The following is a 19,544-nucleotide window of genomic DNA, read 5'->3' as shown; positions in this document are numbered from 1 at the left end:
TGGACTTGCACCTTCAGACCTTTCTGAGTATGTCCAGAATACATGTGTCCATGATCCAGGGTTGATTGAAACTAGGGGCGTATCCTGCTGGCAGGTGGCATGGTGGTTAAGGGCACTGAACTCCCACATGGCCAACCATGGCTTGAGTCCCGGACCTGGCGGCTAGCTTTTTCACTTTCCTTCTCTCTCTCTCACTCTGTCCCTCTCTGGTCAGATTAAGAATAAATAAGTAAGTAATAAATAAATAAATAAATAAATTTAAGTAAAATAACTTTTTTTTTTTGAGAGGTTTTTCATTTTTGCTATAGGGTGTGTGCGCTTGCCAGACAGACAGAGACATAGAGACAGAAAGCAAGAAATCACCCCCCAGGGGGGATGGTCACGCCGCAATCCCTTCTCCTCCTTCTCCTCTTGAGATCTTGGGCACGCATGCACACGTGCCCATCGTGAGTTTTCATAGGAGGATCATACCATCAAGACCCTATTGGGGGTAAATTCTGTCTGTATCTCTCTCTCTCTCACTCATAAAAGAAACTTTTTAAAAAGGGGGGAATTCTTCTAAAGATTTTGTGAGTACTCCTAACTCTAGCATTCCTTTTACCACATCACTGTATAAATCAAGGGGAAGTAAACAGTGGTTCATTTTAAGCCAACATATAACTTCTGGCCTAAATTCCCCAGATCTTCCTACTGTTGATTTGCTTTGTTTTGTTTTGTTTCTCACTATTTGGCAATTGTGTTCCCAGGGTCTTATCTAAGCCCTGATGGACCCCTATTTTGGTAACTGATAGGATATGCATTACAGAGGCTCAGTGAGAAACAGTGTTCAACTTTGTCCACAGGTAATTCTGTTTGGGAAAAGGTTGAAAAGTCATGGGAAAAACTGCTGTCACTCTCCTTTCTGGGTCAATCTCAGTGACTTTAGAATGACCATGTTTACAACTGGTTAAAAAAAAAAAAAAAAAAAAAAAAAGAACCAGCTGTTGTAGACACATGACACATTTGGATAAAGTGCTCCCAATGCTCTGTCCCACTGGTTCTACCACTCTGTAATTCCAGAGTATTGCAGACCTCTCTTCTTCAGACCAAAGTCACACTAACCAAGGGCTAAACCATTAATGAAATGGACTAAATCAACTCAGGACTCACTTCAGAAATTGTTCTGCAAAGATAGCAGAAAGAACAGCACAGAAATAGGACAGTGTAGAAAAGAACATCAATGAAAAAGTTTGAGATGTGACATTAAAAAAATTAAATAGAGAAAAAATGTCTACATAAACTATTATTGTTTAATAAATTAATCAAAAACGGAAGGGTAAAAATGTGAAGAAATGAAATATGGAAGGGACCAGCAGATGGCAGAATGGTTATATCTCTGGACTTCCACATAGTCAACTGAGGTTCAAGTGCTGGACCCAGTGGCTTAAAACTCACGCCAGAATGAAGGAGAAGGGACTGTGGTGTGGCCAACCCCCTGGGGAGGTTGATTTCTTGCTTTCTGTCTCTCTGTCTCTCCAGTGAATGCATGTGCCCTATAGTGAAAAAAAAAAACTCTCCAAAAAACTACAATAAAAAATAGAAAATAAATATAATACTAGACAGAAAGTACTATATGCATTTATATTTAAATATAAACATCGTTGGGACCAGCAGTTAGCATAATGGCTATGTCGTTGGACTCCGACATAGTCGACCGCGGTTCACATCCCGGACCTGGTGGTTTAAAAATCACGCCAGGCGCGTGTGCGTGCGTGCCCAAGATCCCGAAGGGAGAATGGAGGAGAGAAGGGATTGCGGCATGACCATCCCCGCTGGGGGATGATTTCTCGCTTTCTGTTTCTCTGTCTCTGTCTGTCTGTCTGGCAAGCACACGTGCCCTATAGCAAAAACCTCTCAAACAAACAAAAAATAAATAAATAAAAACATCATTTATTGATTTTCAACTTTTGGACTAACCAATAGGTAAAGCATAATAGGTTTGCTTGTGTGTGCATGCACACACACACACACACACACACACACACACAACACACACATATATTGTATTATAAATATCCAAAGCAAACATATAGATAACAGAAATTGGCATTTGGGAGTGACACAGGAAAGATGTCATCTCTGCTTGCAAAGCAAGTGTCAAGAACAGTACTTATACTTGATTGAATAAGAAAAGGAGTAAAGAAATAAAGTTTAAAAGTACCTATTAGAAGAATTTCAATAACATGTAAACTGTAATATGAGATGAGGATGGCGAATAGGAGAGGATTTCAGAGTGGCAAAAAGTGCGCTAAATAAATCACATCTACAGGTTAATGATTTTTAAAGTTGGTAAGTCAAAATAGTACTGTAATTACATTAGATTGTCAGGAAAGTCATGACATAGTTTTCTTTGTAAAAATGCGTCATGACTTTCCTGACAACCCAATATGTTTGGATATATTGGTAAATACTTAGAAAGCTGTTTTAGTCTGTTACCTAATAATGAAATACGTAAGTGTGGGTAATTTATAAAAAATAGTGGTTTATTTACTTATGTCATGGTTTGGAGGTCCCAGAACAAGGAACTGCATCTGCCAAGGATATTCTTGCTGGTGGAGAGGCTTAGAGGCACATAGGGCATCACACTACGTAAAATTGCCTATGTGTGTATATCTCTGCTCCAATCTCATCCTCTCTCCTCATAAACCCAATAAATTCAATCATGGGGGCCCATCCTGATGACATTATAAACTTCCAGAGGTACCCCCTCTTAATCCCATATTCAAATTAAGCTCTACCCCTTTAATAACTTCACAATACAAAGGCCGATGCATTAATTTAGGGGGTGGGAGGCATATTCAAACCACAGCAGAGGCCGACCTACAAGATAAAATCTCAGGGCTGGCAGGTGGTACGGTGGTTGAAGCACTGAACTCCCACGTGGCTGACTGTGGTTCATGGCCTGGACTGGTGGCTTGCTTTCTCACTTTCCCTTTCTCTCTCTTTCTCTCTCTGGTCAAATAAATAAATGAAATTTAAAACTATTTAAATGCAAATAAATAAATAAAATCTCAAAGATCTTGAAGTGACTCCATCTGAGCAAAGAACTGAGAAGAACAGTGAGGACTGAGCTCAGAAAGTTTCCTTTCATTACTTTCCCATACACTTTTAGCCATGTACCATGTGTTCTATCAGTAAAAATGAAAATATGTGTGCACATCAATCCATCTGTATCTGTATATATAGAGACACATTTGCCTAGACAGAGAAATATATGAATGACTGGAATTTTAGTATCAAGTAATCACCAAGAGGCCTATTTTAAGAATATGTTTAAAAGAGTTTAAAGTGGCTCCCTCTGAGTAAAAGGACAGATCTGCAGTTTTCACTGCTTCTTTAGGACAGGGGTATTTGTACCTGTCTTCTCAAATGGAAATTCTGCTCCCAGAAAGCACAAGGAAGAGGAGAAAGGTATCCTTAACGCTGCTTCTGTGTATCTCCATAAATCCTGCTCCTCCTCCTCCAGATAATCTATCTGAATGCCAAGAAACTATGTCCTGTCCACTTGTAGTGTATTTTATTTCATACAGAAAACATTAGCCAGAGCTCAAGGAGTTAATGCATTTCCTTCTTTGGTTGAAATGCTACCTTAATTGCATAGTGTTTATTCTTGGCATTTCCAGTCTCCCAAAAAGACAAGGTTACTTTGTAATCTCTTTGTACTCATGTATGTATGTGGGGTCTCCTTGAGGGGGGTAAAATGCTTCCAACTTACCACACTCAGAGAAAGAAATCATGTGTCAGCAGGCCAGTTTGAGACTACTAGTTCACCTTTAATGTTATTATGTTCTCAATACAATATTTCAATGGACTTCTTTCTGAATAATAATTTATCAAGAATTACCAAACACTAACAAGCTCAGAGAACTCTGGCTCCAATAAAATGAAACCTTTATCACAAATCGGTTGAGCCCATGGCTGCAACTTAATCATTCAATTGTATGCAAGTCAATTTGTATTTTCACTTTTAGAAGAAAGTTCCCAGGGAAAGAAAACTCATTTTAAAACTATGGACCACGCCATCACCCCCACCCCCGGGGGGAGGGTGATTTCTCACTTTCTATCTGTCTCTCCAGAGAGCACACGTGCCCTATAGCAAAAATCTCTCAAAAAAAACACCCACAAAAACCAAAACCAAAAACCCCAAACAAAAATCTATGTGTCATTAAGCCTTAATGCTTAAATATTGGTGAAATAAAAATGAAATTGCCCAAAACTCAAGAAAATTGTAATCTAGCCATTGTTTTACAAATCATACTGTGTGACATTGGGAAAATCTAACTTTACTTGTTTTTCAGTTTACAAATATCAAAATCATGTGAATTTGCAACACTGAGGTCATAGTCTTCAATGACTACTGCCATGTAGATTGCATTCTTTCTTCCTAGAAATTCTTCTCTTGTTTAAAAATATTCATTGACCTGAACATCATTAGAAGTATGCAAAGAACAAATTTTCTGTGTGACATTGGGAAAATCTAACTTTACTTGTTTTTCAGTTTACAAATATCAAAATCATGTGAATTTGCAACACTGAGGTCATAGTCTTCAATGACTACTGCCATGTAGATTGCATTCTTTCTTCCTAGAAATTCTTCTCTTGTTTAAAAATATTCATTGACCTGAACATCATTAGAAGTATGCAAAGAACAAATTTTTCTCTAATGACTATTTGAACTGCCCATCATTAGAAGTATGCAAAGAACAAATTTTTCTCTAATGATTTAGGCAAAATTTTTAGCATTGTGTGCTTACTACATACATATAAGTTATTATTTAATATTCAGAGTTAATATCTAATATTCAGAGTTACCAGGTGTGAGTTAGGTATATTAATTCCCATACTATAGATGAGAATAATGAAACTCAGAGATCATAAACAATTTTTCCAAGATCTAACAACACATGAAGTGTGAGAATGTAAAGACTGAATTCAGATATGTTTAATTCCAGAACGCTGCCCTCAATCTTCTTTCTTAACTATGTAATACAATTAAAATTGTATTTAATATATTTAAACATAATTCTATACCACCTAAAAACTAAGTTCTTTCCCGTATTATATGGGCTGCACACTGGCCAAATAAGAACACAAGAGAACAGACGTATTCTGTTCCTCTAGCCTTAGGTACAGACAGAATCAGTGACCCAAAGCCATGAGCAGTCCTGCCCATGCTTACCTTATGAGTCAGAAACAATGACAAGGGGTTATTAAATAGCAATTCTTTGTCCCCAAGACAACAGAATGAACACACTAGTTAGAGAAGTTAATCACAGAGAGGAATGAAGTAAATTTTTAGAATTTCTTACAAAAGTTCAAAAACGGACCTCTCACTATGGAAATCATGAAAAATACACAGTTGAAAAGAAGTACAATATTATTAAATTTGCCCTTAAAAATATCTCAAGTAAATTTTATACTATAGTGTTGAGTTAACCCTATACATTGTTGATAACAATTTCATTAAGCATTCTCACCCTTTTTCAGGGTAAAAATCTTATAACTGGGACATGCTTCCAATAGAAACCCTGTCTCATGAGAAGCTAGTGGTTAAGGTGGCTGGATTCCACATAGCTGTCTGCATCATTTGAGTTCTGGACCCTGAATCTTATTTTTTTTAAAGAGCTTTTCGCTTTAGGGCACATGCACTAGCTGGAAAGAGACAGAGATAGTGAGAGGGAAAGTGAGAAATTATCCACCGTAGGGGGATGGCCACCCCACAATCCCTTCTCCTCCATTCACCTCCCAGGGTCTTAGGCATGTACACCTGAGAGTGTCAAGTCACCAAGTCTGGGACTCAAACCATGATCAGCCACATGGGAGTCCAGCCATGTAACCTCTATGCCAACTGCTGGTCTCTGAACCCTGATTCTTGAAAACAAACAACATGCTGGGTGCATGTGCATGTGTGCCTAAGACCTTGAGAGGAGAATAAAGGAGAAGGGATCATGGCATGGCCATCCCCTCTGGGGGAGTATGCTTTCATTTTCCCTTTCTCTCTGTGTCTCTGTCTCCAACAGGCACATATACCCTACAGCAAACTGCAATAAATAAATAAATAAGTAAGTAAGTAAGTAAATAAATAAATAAAAGACAGATCTTGAGGAACACTCATTTTGTTGTAAAGTGAAGGTGGAGAAGAGGTCACTCACTTACTTTAAAAGGTTCTAATGACAATGTATCAGGTCAATATTAACTTCTAGCTTAGGTTCATATTGGAAAAACAAACCATCTGTCAATGTTAGAAGAAGATTTATTAATGTAAAAAGGAAATGAGAGAATATCATTACTATAATATGGACACTATAGAATACACCACAGCATAAGAGGAAAAAGAAAGTTTCGTCTCAATGAACATTCTAAAAAAATGTCTTTCTCCAAAATATTTATAAATTTTATCTCATGTATTAACATACTATAAAAGTTAGCTAGGTTAAATAAATAAAAATATGAAAATGACTTTTAAGGTCAATAAATAAAAACATTAAAGGAAAGGACTGGTATCAGAAAAAGAAGACTGAATTATAGAATGAATTGATTTATAAAGTTGTAAAGAATGACAGGAAACTTTCTTAACTCTTGTTTTTGGTATTTGTTTTAGTTTTGGTTTTTAATTGCCAGTGGGCACATGTACTTGTCACAGAAAGAAACAGAAAGTACCCTTTAATGGGGCGTGGTTATGTCTCAATCCTTTTTTCTTCATTTTCGCATCTCCTCAGGATTTGAGACCTGCACACATTCATGCACACATATCCTGTGTGTTTTGCAAGAAACCAGGACCAGAATTCATATCATGATTGACCATGGGGTATCTGGCTTCTACTACATAGTACTTAACCAGATACTGTGAGGCTGGCCCTCCTTACTCTCCTTTTACCCCTAACATTATACGAATAAACCTGGCAGAAGACTGTAACCCTATGTAGTCTTTATGAAGGAGAAATGAAGATGGACTAGTCAATTCAATTCAAATTATGCAATTTTAGAGTCAAATTTGCTTTCAAAGAAGTAAAAACAGTGTATAAGGAACTGATCTTAACCAAAGAAATAAAACTGGTTCACTTGCAAAATCTGATAGAATTTTCTCTTTGAATAAATAAGTCAAGTAAAACATACCATCACTCTTTTCATCAGGTGTTGAGAAAAGATAATCAATTTTTAATAACCTGGGTTTTTAGAATATGTGAATGCTTGTGCATATAAATATACAAATTTGTTCATACTTAATGCCATATATTTGAAATAGAATAAGATGTCTAAATGAACCTATCCTCTAGAAAGAGCTCTCTAGAAGAATGAGGAAAATATTGGGGAACATTATCCTTCCTGTCTGGATATTAACATATCCATCAAGTTGAAAAATTTTCCTGCTGTAACTCTTAACCTAATCAATCTAATCCATCTAGCAAATCTGTCAAACCCATTTATAGTACCGTACGTTTTTACTAACATTTGGACCAACTTAAAACCTTTTGTATTTATAACCTCAACAAAAATTTTAAAGGCAGCTTTAATTGTGGCTTGAATAGTAGAATTGTGGATTGAATGCTATTCAATCAATACAGGAACTAAAACACATTGTATTCTAAAGTCCAGAGCAACAACAATGGTACACATCTAAGAAAATGCAATCAGAATAAATAATGTAGGTTGAAATGATTATTTCTACCAGGTGAGAAGGCTCTATATTTCAAAAAGAAGAATAGATCAAAATGTTAGATGAGTATTTTCAAATATTAAATAAAATTTAATTGTTGGTAAATTCTTAAGTGAGCATTTGGTTAAATATGCATTTCTGACTAAAATAAATGTTATAATGTTTGTTATAAATTTAAGTTGCCTTCCACTATAGCAGGTTCTATTTCTATTCCCTTCCTCCTTATCCCATCCTTTCAAGGAAAAGGAAGCAGTGGAAAGAAGGAGAAAGAAGGAAGATGATGTTCTAAAAAGAGATATAGTAAGGATTTATGTGGGGGAAACATTTGTACACTACATTTTAAATTTTCTATTTATACACATACCACTACATCAATACTTCTCAATTGTTTATACAATCTCTCAGTGAACTGAATAACTCAAATGTTTTTTGTGTTTTGTAACTATTAAGTACTTGTACGACTTTCTCAAATTTAACTTAACCTATATTTTAAAATATGCTTTGAGGGCCAGTAGGTTGTAAGGCAGTTAAGGCAGCTGTATCCCACACAGTGAATTTTTTAGTTCGAGTCCCAGACCTGGTGGCTTGAAAAAGACACTAGGCACATGTGGGTATGTACCTAAAAAATCCCTAATGGGGGACCAGCAGTTAGCATAATGGCTATGTTGCTGGACTCCCATGTAGTCAACATGGTTCAAGTCCTGGACCTGGTGGCTTAAACGCATGGTAGGCATATGTGCGTGCGTGCCCAAGATCCCGAGAGGAGAATGGAGGAGAAGGGACTGCCATCCCCTCTGAGGGGCGAGGGGGGTGTGATTTCTCGCTTTCTGTCTCTGTCTGTCTTTCTGGTGAGCGCAAGCTCGCTATAGCAAAAACTTCTCAAAAAAAAAAAAAAAATCCCTAAAGGAGCATGAAGGAAAGGGAATGCAGCACGGCCATTCTCTATATAGGGTGTTTTTTCACTTTGCCTCTCCCTTTTTGTCTCTTTCTCCAGTGAGAGCACTAGCCCAGTAGCAAGCTAAAAAATAAAATAAATAAGCTTTTTGTTAATGAATATATGAGAAGCTGTGAAAATAATTTTTTTTCATATTGTCATACTTGCTCAGTACTTCAAAGAACAAAGGTTCAACAAAACATTCCTTACTTTTCAAACTTAAAAATAATACATATGATGGGTTTTGACTCCATCAGTTTCATTTATCTGTATTAACCTTAGTAAAATGGTAAGTACATAGATTTGATGTCTTAAGATCTGTCTCTCTCTTTTTTATTTTTTTAGAGAGAGATTTTTGTTACAGGGTGTGTGCACTCACCTAAGAAACAGAGAGACAGAAAACAAGAAACCCCCCTCTACCCCCAGGGAGGATGGCCATGCCGCAATCCCTTTTCCTCCATTCTACTCTTGGGATTTTGGGCATGCATACACATGTGCCCAGCATAAATTTTAAGACACCATGTCTGGGACTTGAACCATGGTCAACCACATGGGAGTTCAGCAACCTAACCATTGTGTCTTCTGCTGGTCCTAATGTCTTAAGATCTCTTAATGTTTCCCTCAAATTACTTTCAGTGTTAAGTTACTTCCTTTAGAGACTTTTTATTTTCACTCTGTGAACTAATGGAGGACAGCAGCTTGACATTTTGATCCAAGAGAATTCCTAAGCTTTGAGAACTCATATTCAGGGCCAGGAGGTGGCATGGTGGTTAAGATGCTGGATTCCCATATGGCCAATCATGGTTCAAGTCCCAGACTGGAGGTTTGCTCCTTCTCTGTCTCTCTCTGGTGAGTAAATGTGTTCTATAGAAAAAAATTTTGCAATAGTGATAAATAACATTTAAGAAAATAATTCTTAAAAATGTCTCTCATACTCAAAAATCTCCAATAATAGTCAGAAGATTTCACTTTTGATCCTAGTTCTACTAGTGTCTACTTGTGATCTTGGGTAAGTCATCTAGGCCCCGTTGTCTGGAATAGTTTCTACAGTCACACTATTTCTAGGACAGATCACTTTTAAAGTGCTTTAGATTTCAAAAACACTCTGATATAGGGGTCCAGCAGTTATGTAATGGCTATGTCGCTGAACTCTCATGTAGTCGACCGTGGTTCGAGTCCCAGACCTGGTGGCTTAAACTCACACCCGGCGCGTGTGCGTACATGCCCAAGATCCCAAGAGGAGAATGGAGAAGAAGGGATTGCAGTGTGGCCATCCCCCCTGGGGGGTGATTTCTCGCTGTCTTTCTGTCTCTCTCTGTCTTTCTGGTGGTGAGTGCATGCGCCCTATAGCAAAAACTTCTCAAAAACAAAAAACAAAAAAGAAACACACACACACAAAACCACTCTGACATAAATTATAGTACTCCCCGACCTGGAGCAAGAAATCCATCTATTTCAATATTCCCTCATTATGTCAGCGCTTAAAATCCACATTATCAATGTAGTGGTCATAATTGTGGAATAATCCCCCCAAAAGCACTGAAGGTGTTGGTTAATCTAATTGGTCAAAACACATAGCTTATTGAGCCTTACACATATTTATAAAATGGATATAGCTACACTTTTGAAATTTTGTTTTATAAGATTTGTCTGTCTTGTAGAAATTAAAAATGCTAAAACTATCACCGTTACATCACAATGGAATTGAATGACTTGTCACACCACTGAGTGCAGAATTATATCTTATTTATAATGAGAAATTGCCATAATTTCAGTGTTTCAATCATCAAAAACATTGTAAGTGCAGATAACCTGATACCATTGACTGAAACTATATTCAAAATCAGTATGCTCTGGATGAACAACATAAAATCCAATGAACAGTTTTAAATTATTGAATTGACTGACCACACTCTGACCGGCTAGCACACTAGCAATGGGCTACTCATAATAGTAGTCAAGGAAGACAAAGACCCTGGGTGGGGTTATTTCACTGTCCCACTGAAGTTGTCACTAGCTCACTAAACTGCCAAGAACAAGAAAGAATTGACTCATATAATCCAGGGTTAAGAAATTAATGTACCTGATCCAGTTAGATAAAATAGGAGAAAATCTGTTGGCAAGGAAGTTAAAAGGAGGTTGGTACACAAAACAAATCATTATGGCATGTTTGCTTTTGTCATATATAATATTTACACTTACTAAAATAATCAGATTTTCAAGATATGATGGTCTTGAAAATCTGGAAATCCACCAGGTGCCTTTAGAAGGATGATGATGATTCCATGAATTACAATATATTCCTTGATAGTCACAGCAAGTACTCAGTGAGTACTCACTATGTGCCCTGGTGCTATGCTAACTCCTACATCCACCGTTTTACTTAATCCTTACAAAATCTTTATGAAGTGTACATTTCAGAAAGGGAATTTTCAGATAAAGGAACGAAGAATTTTGTTAGTATTCATGCTGCTAGCAAGTGGTAGAGACAGAACATTTCTGACAACCCTTTTGTTACCAATATTGCTGTTTCCTTCTTTCTTTATCTGTTTCTTATCATTACAAAATTCCATGTATGAAAAATATGGAGGAAGTAGAGCCCTCAGAGTTGGTTTCTTCAGGCAGTATTACAGGTGGAAATCAACTTGAGCAATGATGCAGTATCTCCCCTAGTTCTGCCTCTGTCACTTGTGGCTCTCCTGCATGCAGTAAGGAAGTACTCTGGTACTTTGTTTCTAATTGAGAACTTGCTGTACTTTCCTGCTTCAGTTCCCAGTACCTACTCTTACAGGCATACTTTACAAACACTAAAGTATGGAGAAAATGAAACCTTTTTCTACATTAAGTTCTTCTCAGTGAAAAATGAAAATTTTACCGGCTTGCTTGGATTAAAGCTCCCCAAAACAGTAGAACCGGCCTGTGACAAAGTGCCACCATTTTCAAGATTCACCTGGCACAGGAGGCCTCTTGTCATGAAGTAGGCTAAAAGCAATTTTATCTTTTAGAAGGTCATTTTAGTTAGGTCATATAAGACTAGGAAACTATATATATATATATATATATATTAATTGCAAGTATAATGGAATTATGATTTCTGACCTGGATCTGTTGCTGAAGCAAATTGATTTTGTGTTGTTGCTGCAGAAGCTGCTGCTGTTGTCTTGCAATCTGTGGAGAAAATGCACATAAAACATTTAAAAGAATATAGCAGTTCTAGGGGAAATCAGGAATGTTCTGTCTCTCAAAGTTTGATTTGGCACTGATTAAGATGGGAAAAATAGATGTGTCTGTGCCCCTAAATTATCAGTGATTCATCATTAAGTAAGACCAAACAAAGTATTTAGTCTTCAGAAATAGTTATCATTCTTTTGACTTAAAATAAATGAAGTCTAAGATACTACAACACTGATGTGAGTAAAATGTTAAGATTACAAAAAAACAAAATCCCTCTTTCTGGTGATATATGAAGAAGGCACTGCCTCTGACATTTTCAGTTATTTTCTACAAAAGCAATAATGTTAAGTGTGCAGGAGATTGCTGTGTCCAAGGATCTCCAAGCTGCACAAGGTACTGTTAGATATTGTATTCCTACTAAAGTTCTGGCATTTTTTATTACTTAGTAAATACTGTTCTCCTTCCAGCTTCCCACAAAGCCCTAATTTCTGACTCTTCAACACACCCTACTCTGATATCTGCTCCCGTGTCTCTACCCAAATGATTCTTATGAAGGCCACCAATTGTTCCCATTTTCCTATTTCTGAAGTATGTGTTTTAGTTCCCACTGTAGACCTCTCATTCGAATTCAGCATTCAGATGTCATCCCTTGGTTCTGTACGTCTCTCCTGGCTTCCATGATCTCATGCTTCCTTGGTTTTGTGCCTACCTCTCGAGTCTATTCCTTAGTTACCTTTAACAGCTCTTCCCAGCCATTAAATACCATAATTCTCTACGGCTCAATTTTAGACTCTATTCTTTTCCCTCCATATTTATTTGAGTGTGTGTGCCAAATGCTTCTAAACTTATTTCTCAGAGAAGACCTCTGCATTTGAGCTGTGACAAATCTGTTTCAGGGCCTAGGACTACTGAAGATTTTATGCTTAGGCTTTGCCCTTCAGACTCCAGTCTAGAGTGGGAGAGACAAAGCACAGGCCCTCTAAGAAGACATCTGCATTTGAGCTGTGACCAATCTGTTTCGCGTGGCACACTTTTCATTTTATTTAAAGTTATTTTTATTAGTGTTTTTCTTTCTTTTTTTCTTTGTTTTTGTCCACTTTCCCTTTTTCTTTTCACCTTTTATCACTTTGCTACTTAGCCTCCACACACTGTGTCTAGACAGGTCTAAGTGAACGGTAGCCAAACATCTGAATAGTATTAGGGTCAGAATAATCCTCAATTCCCAGTGAATCTGCTACACAAAAGAAGAAAATTGGAACTGCAGAGAGATTGCAGGCTACCTCCTCCTGCACGCCTCTGAATGCTCAGACTGAACTTCAAGAAGTTAGAAAGAAATGCACAATCCATTAGATGACCAGAAACTACCACAAAGGCACAAAAAATATGAGAAAACAAGAAAATATCTCTCCTCCAAAGGAAAAGAACAACTCATCACCCACAAACAGCACAATGGAAGTTGTGGAAATGTCTGATAAAACATTTAGAATATTCATTGTGACAAAGCTAACAGAGATGCAAGAGGAGGGAAACAATGAACTCCAGAAGATGCAGGAGAAAAGGCACAAGTTCCCAGAGGTGAGGAAGTTCTTGCTTGATCTGAAAGAGGAAATACACACCATAAAAAATAATCAAATGGAACTATTAGAGATGAAGGCTGTAATATAGGAAATCAAAACTTCCCTTGAAAGTATTAAAAAATGATTAGATCTTGCAGAAGATCAAATCTCAGATGTAGAAAACAAAATCTCTGGCCTAGAAAAATCCACCACAAAGACTGAGAAAATAACACAAAAAATGAGAATAGTACACAAGAAATACTACATACCATTAAACATCCAAATATCTGGATAATAGGTATTCTAGGTGATGAAAATAAGGTCATTGATAATCTATTCCATGAAATCCTGGAAGAAAACTTTCCAAACCTAGATAGGCATTCTAATACCCAGACCCAAGAAATACATAGGACCCCAAACATAATTAATCCAAGATCTTTTCTAAGGCACATCATAGCCAAATTGACCAAAACCACAGACAAAGACAAGATACTAAAATTGGCAAGAGAGTAACGTCAGGTTACTTACAAGGGATATCCCATCAGGCTAACAGTGGATCTCATTGGAAACAACACAAGCAAGGAAAGAATGGGAAAATATATTCAAAGTGTTAAGTGAAAAACAATTTCAACCAAGAATACTATACCAGGCAAGATTATCCTTCATATGGGAAGACAAGAATATTTTCAGATAAACAAAACGTAAAAGAATTTACCAACACCAGACCAGCTCTCCAAGAAGTTCTGAATGGAGCGTTGTACCAGGAAAACTAAAGACAGACACATAGAAATAAGAGTCCAAAAAACAAACAAGAAATTGGCCAACTTAATTGTAGGGACAAGTCCGGAGTTGATTGTTAACTTCCAGAATTTAAACAGAAACATAGGACCACAACAGAAGAGCAATAAATTACATGAGACTGAACTGGTGAAATATAATTTTATGACTTTTGACTAAAACATAACTAATTTTCCTCTATACTTTGTTTTCCAGATTTAAGGATTTTTGTTGTTTCTAAAGCTGTTGATAGGTTCACCTACCATTCTATTTGAACAGAATCCTAATCTTTTTCCTGGCTTTAAGTCTTAACCAAATTTCTCTTAACATTTTCTGATTTTGATTTATCAAAGCTAAAATTGCTTTTCTTGAAATTAAAAATACATGTAAAAATACATATTTAATAATCACAGTAAGCTATATAGCCTCAGAAAGGTGCTACTTTATGTATGTTCTTTCTACTCACTGAGTTTTATGCCTAAAGTCAGACATGTGTTCATAGATATGTATGTATCAGCTGAACTTGCAATTGAAAGTATTTAGATTGAGATATTTTGTGATTCATTAAATCTGGGGAAAAACTCTTATTTCTCTGCCTGGACCTTTGTTTTAAGCTTCAGACCCATTTAGCAGAGGGTGTCTGGTTCTGCAGTTCTGAATTAATCTGTTTTTTCTAAGTTCTTTCATATTCAACTAAACTATTAATAATTTAGCCCTCCATGTGACCACATAAGTGCTTTCTAATGAAAGAAATGGAATGATCACTACCCTGTGTTATTTATGCTCACAAAACCCTTTACATTTATTTAATGAAAATACCCTATGCTATGTTTTTATATTTATTTATTGTTCATTTTATCCCGGTCAGTCTATCTTCTAGAAGAAATTATAAATTTTGGAAGAGTAAAAATATGTATATTTTGAGGCCAGCAAATGGCATAGCAATTACATCAGTGGACTCCCACATGGTTGACCACAGTTCAAGTTCTGGACCAGGAGGCTTGAAAATCATGCAGAGCGTATGTTCATGAGTGCCTAAAATTCCGGAAGGAGATAGGAGGAGAAGGGACTGCGGCATGGCCATAACTTCTATGGGGTGATTTCTCACTTTCTTTCATTGTCTCTTTTTCTCTCTCTCCAGCAAGCACATGTGCTATAAGGTAAAACCTCTTTAAAAAATGGAATAAATAAATAAACAAAAATAAGTATATTTTGCTCAATATTTGCACATATCCTGGTTAAAAAAAAAGGTCTACTGAATGAATATTTACTAAAAACTAATGACTAGGTAAGTCAAAAATTTTAAACATGATGCAGTATACAAAGCCATGAGGACATAACTTTTAGTCTTCTGAAACTTATCACTATTTTATAAATAATCTTTAGAGCTAGTTATGTAACTGCTATCATTTTTATTTTTTAAAATATCTACATTAACCTTTGATTCAGGAAGTTAAAAATCCAGGAAAAAACTTACACATTACTATGGATAAAATTTAAAAAGTTATATGATGAGGATGGGTCTATATGGCTGCATAATCATTATTTATTTACCTTATTGCTATTATAATTATTTTAATACTTTATTGTACTGAGAGAGTGTGTAAATGGACAAGGAAAAACAGATTAATTCAGAGCTGCGGAACCAGACACCCTCTGCTATGAAAGAACTTGTCCTGGACAACTGTGAATCCAATGCAGGCAAAAATCAAAGACTTCACAGGTGAATTTGAAGAACTGGAATTCTCAAGTACAATCAATGTAGGCCTCTACTCAGTAGCAAACTTACCAAAGTTAAATTAGAGAAGCTTTAACTTGGGGTCAGCAGGTGGCATGGTGGTTAAGAGTGTTATACTCTGACATGGTTGAACATGGTTTGAGTCCCAGATCTGGCAGCTTGCTTTCTCATTTTCTCTCTTGCTCTCTCTCTCATTCTATACCTCTCCAGTCAAATTGAAATAAACAAATAAAGTTGAATAAAATAATTCTTAAAAAAAAAGCTTGAGCTAAGCAATAACAAACTCTCAGAGGGATTGGAAGTATTGGCAGAATAGTTTGAGAAGCGCACACATCTAAATTTAAGTGGCAACAGAATTAAAGACCTCATTATAGTAGAGCCACTGACAAGGTTAGAAAAACCTCAAGAGCTTAGATCTTTTCCGTTGTGAGGTGACCAACCAGAATGCCTTCTGAGAACATGTTCAAGCTCCTCCCTCATCTCATGTATCTCCACCGCTCTGCCCAGGACAACAAGGGGCCCCAACACAGACGCTGAGAGCTAAGTGGAGGGCCTGGATGACAATGAGGAAGATGAGGAGGAATATGACAAAGGATGACAAAGGGGAAGGAGTAATGAGGAAGAAAAGAAGATTTGGAAAAGAAGAAAGGGGTCTAAACTGAGAAGGAGAACCTGAAGATGTAAGAGAAGACAATGACTAAGTGGAATAACATATTTTGAAAAATTTCTATTTTGATTTGACTGTTTTTACCATTATGCCCTCTCCTCAGCCCCCCAATCCTGCCCCTGAAACTCTTTTTTAATTTTTCCTGATCGTATAGCTGCTGAGGGAACAAGAGGAGGAAAAGTGTACCAAAGATGGGAGCAGTGGAATACAATACTATTTTTACTGCCAAAAAAATATATTTTACCTTTAGATTGTGGTAAATAAAATATCCTTTTCTCTAAATAGAGGTAGAAAATGAATATCAGTTTTTTCCTAAGTTTAGTTCCTTCTTTCCACATATAGATACTTCAGTTGACTTTTAAATCTTTTAACAGTACTTTCAGAATATATCAAGACTTGCACCTCTTCATGCTCCTCCTTACTTCCTAGGCTTCTGATCCACTGCATCTCCTGCCTAGACTGTCACTAAGTCTTCTGTTTGCATGGTTTGCACTTGCTCCCTATAGCTATTATAAACCAGTGTCCAGAGAGATCCTTTTCAATGTAAGTTGTGTTATGCTATTCATCTTTTCAAAACCCTCTGACTTGCTCAGAGAACAAGCCAGTGTCTATAATGCCTATGAGATTCTATATGAGTCGGCTTTTTGCAACCTCTCTGATTTTATCTGCTCTCTTGCTCCCTTTTAATCATTCCACTCTAGCAGCCCTACTCTCCTTACTGCCTCTTAAACGCATCTACGGTGCTCCTACTTCCCAAAGATAATCCTATCTCTGGGCTTTTGCACTTGCTTTCTCTCCATCTAGAATGCTCTTTGGCTACACAGCCTCATGGCTCACTCTCTCACTTCCTGCAAGTCTCTGCTTAAATGTTACCTGCTCAATGAAGTCTATCCATTTTAAAAGAGTATATCCCTTCTATCTGACATCCTCAGCCCCAATGCTCTGTCTTTCTCTTTTTAACCATAATATTCATCAAGTCATTTCATTTTTACTTATCTGTTTATTGTGTCTCTATTACAAATACAATCCAATAAACAAGAAATTTTTTGTGTGTCTGTGTTTGATCTTCTGTTATGTTTCCAGTAAATAGAATGGTTCCTGGCATCAAATGGGTGCTCAGTAGATATTTGTTGAATAGACACACATAGAATGGAGCTGAGAATATGGAGAAAAGTCTGTCAGTAAAGAGGTGCATTAGCATTTGTAAGGGCTGTTAACAGTTAAGAGAACACAGTAGGGACCCTCTACACTGAGTAGGGTGTGCTGGGATGAAGGTCAGAAAAGGAGTTATCAGGAGAAGATGAACCCAACCTGAGTCTTAAGAAATAGGTGCTGGGAACCAGCAGTTAGCGTAATGGCTATGTCGCTGGACTCCCACGTGGTCGACCGCGGTTTGTGTCCCGGACCCGGTGGCTTAAAACTCATGCCGGGTGCGTGTGCGTGCGTGCCCAAGATCCCGAGAGGAGAATGGAGGAGAGGGGATTGCAGCGTGACCATCCCCCCTGGGGGGTGATTTCTCGCTTTCTGTCTCTATGTCTCTCTCTGTCTGTCTGGCGAGCGCACGCGCCCTACAGTGAAAAATCTCTCTCAAAAAAAAAAAAAGAAATAGGTGCTAAACGTCCTCCGAGGGAGATCTGTGATCGTAAGTGGTGGCTACTTGCCAGCACAGTAAGGTAGAGGAGGGGAGCTGGGGAGCAAAGTAGGCTGAGGAAAGCTGACCTGTAACTATGACGAGGGACTTTCTCTCGAAGGGAGCAGTGCAGAGCATTTCTCCATCAGAGGAGAGAAATTCTGAAAGAAAGTAAGTGCTTCGAAAGTTTCACACAGTCAGAGGTCTGGAGAAAGTAAAACATTCTAGAATCCTTTGATGATATTCAGGATGGGCCAGAATGCAAAGAGAGAAAAGAAACTTCTTCATTAGTAATTGCTTAGATTTTTCACAGCAAAGCTGCCCTCAGACCCATCAAAGGGGAGATTCTCCAAAGAAATATCCTCATCTGAGCTACATTTTCAGAAGCTCCTAGAATTCTCTAGAATTCAGATGTCTGAAAGCATTGAGAATCAAAGACAAGATCGGTGTTTTATCCACTGCCACAGGCAAGTATTCTGAATTCTTCTATCCCAGGAGTAAAGAGAAATATGGGCCCTATCTAACAACAGACCAGCTATATCTTTTAGCACGAAGCATTTTCACTAAAAATAATGATTTCATCTTTCAAGAATATAAGAACCATTAAGTAAAGAGTAAAGTGATAAAATGGGGGAGGGACCCTCAAATATAATTCAAGTGTATCTTTACTTCTTTCAACATTGCTAGAATATTCTGAAAGCTATTAGAAAGTTTTGCAAGAATCCCGATACACAAATACCCTTAATTAAACAGTGACACCCTTCATCACTTGGGATGGTGAATAACATTACAACTAGAACATGAACTTGGAAAGAAACTTAGCCCTGGAAAAGAGGCACCATCCTTCCATGTAAACTGATCCCATGACACCCTATATCTCATCTTTGCTTTACTATCCATTCTTTTAATAGTTCATAGGCATTGCCTTCATTTTCCTTCTACATATTCGTCAATTCATACCGTCTAACCCATGCTACTAAAACTCTGTAGTAACAGCCAACAATAAGAATCTAAATGAAAAATCTAGTAGTTTTAATTTGATACTAGAATGACTACTTTTCTGGGCTATTCACCACAGTTGCCCATTACTTCTTGAAATTTCCATTTTCTCTATGATACCACACTCCTGACCCTCCTTCTATAGTTGATTGCTTCCATATATGTTCATTTTCCTCTCTCTGCCAGCTGTATACCAGCATCTCCCAAGATCTACCCTTAATTTCTTTCCACCATCTCATGAAATTGGCATTTTAATTTAAGGTCTATAAACCTGCCACTCCTCTGCATGAAACACTCTGGGCCCAGATAGTAATATGGATGCATCTTGTATGCTGTTTAGTCACTCATTCATTCCTGCCTAGGATTTTTGTTG

At 37.2% G+C, this 19,544-nt stretch overlaps 1 protein-coding gene and 1 pseudogene across 10 annotated transcripts in view; one reads left to right on the top strand and one right to left on the bottom strand.

Annotated features, from left to right (window-relative positions):
* Positions 1-19,544, bottom strand: part of SOX5 (SRY-box transcription factor 5) — a 1,018,333-nt gene that overhangs the window by 236,994 nt on the left and 761,795 nt on the right. For all 10 annotated transcript variants that reach the window (XM_027771080.1, XM_027771084.1, XM_027771082.1 and 7 more), the window contains one exon: positions 11,730-11,798. In XM_027771080.1, the coding sequence (XP_027626881.1) occupies positions 11,730-11,798 (69 nt within the window). The remainder of the gene's footprint in view (positions 1-11,729; positions 11,799-19,544) is intronic.
* LOC102475693 (acidic leucine-rich nuclear phosphoprotein 32 family member A-like) lies at positions 15,745-16,330 on the top strand (annotated as a pseudogene).

The sequence above is a fragment of the Tupaia chinensis genome, unplaced genomic scaffold (genome assembly GCF_000334495.1).
Source record: "Tupaia chinensis unplaced genomic scaffold, TupChi_1.0 Scaffold000028_1, whole genome shotgun sequence".
Lineage (NCBI taxonomy): Eukaryota > Metazoa > Chordata > Mammalia > Scandentia > Tupaiidae > Tupaia > Tupaia belangeri.
The sequence above is the reverse complement of the archived record's forward strand: the minus strand, read 5'-3'. Positions and strand labels throughout refer to the sequence as shown.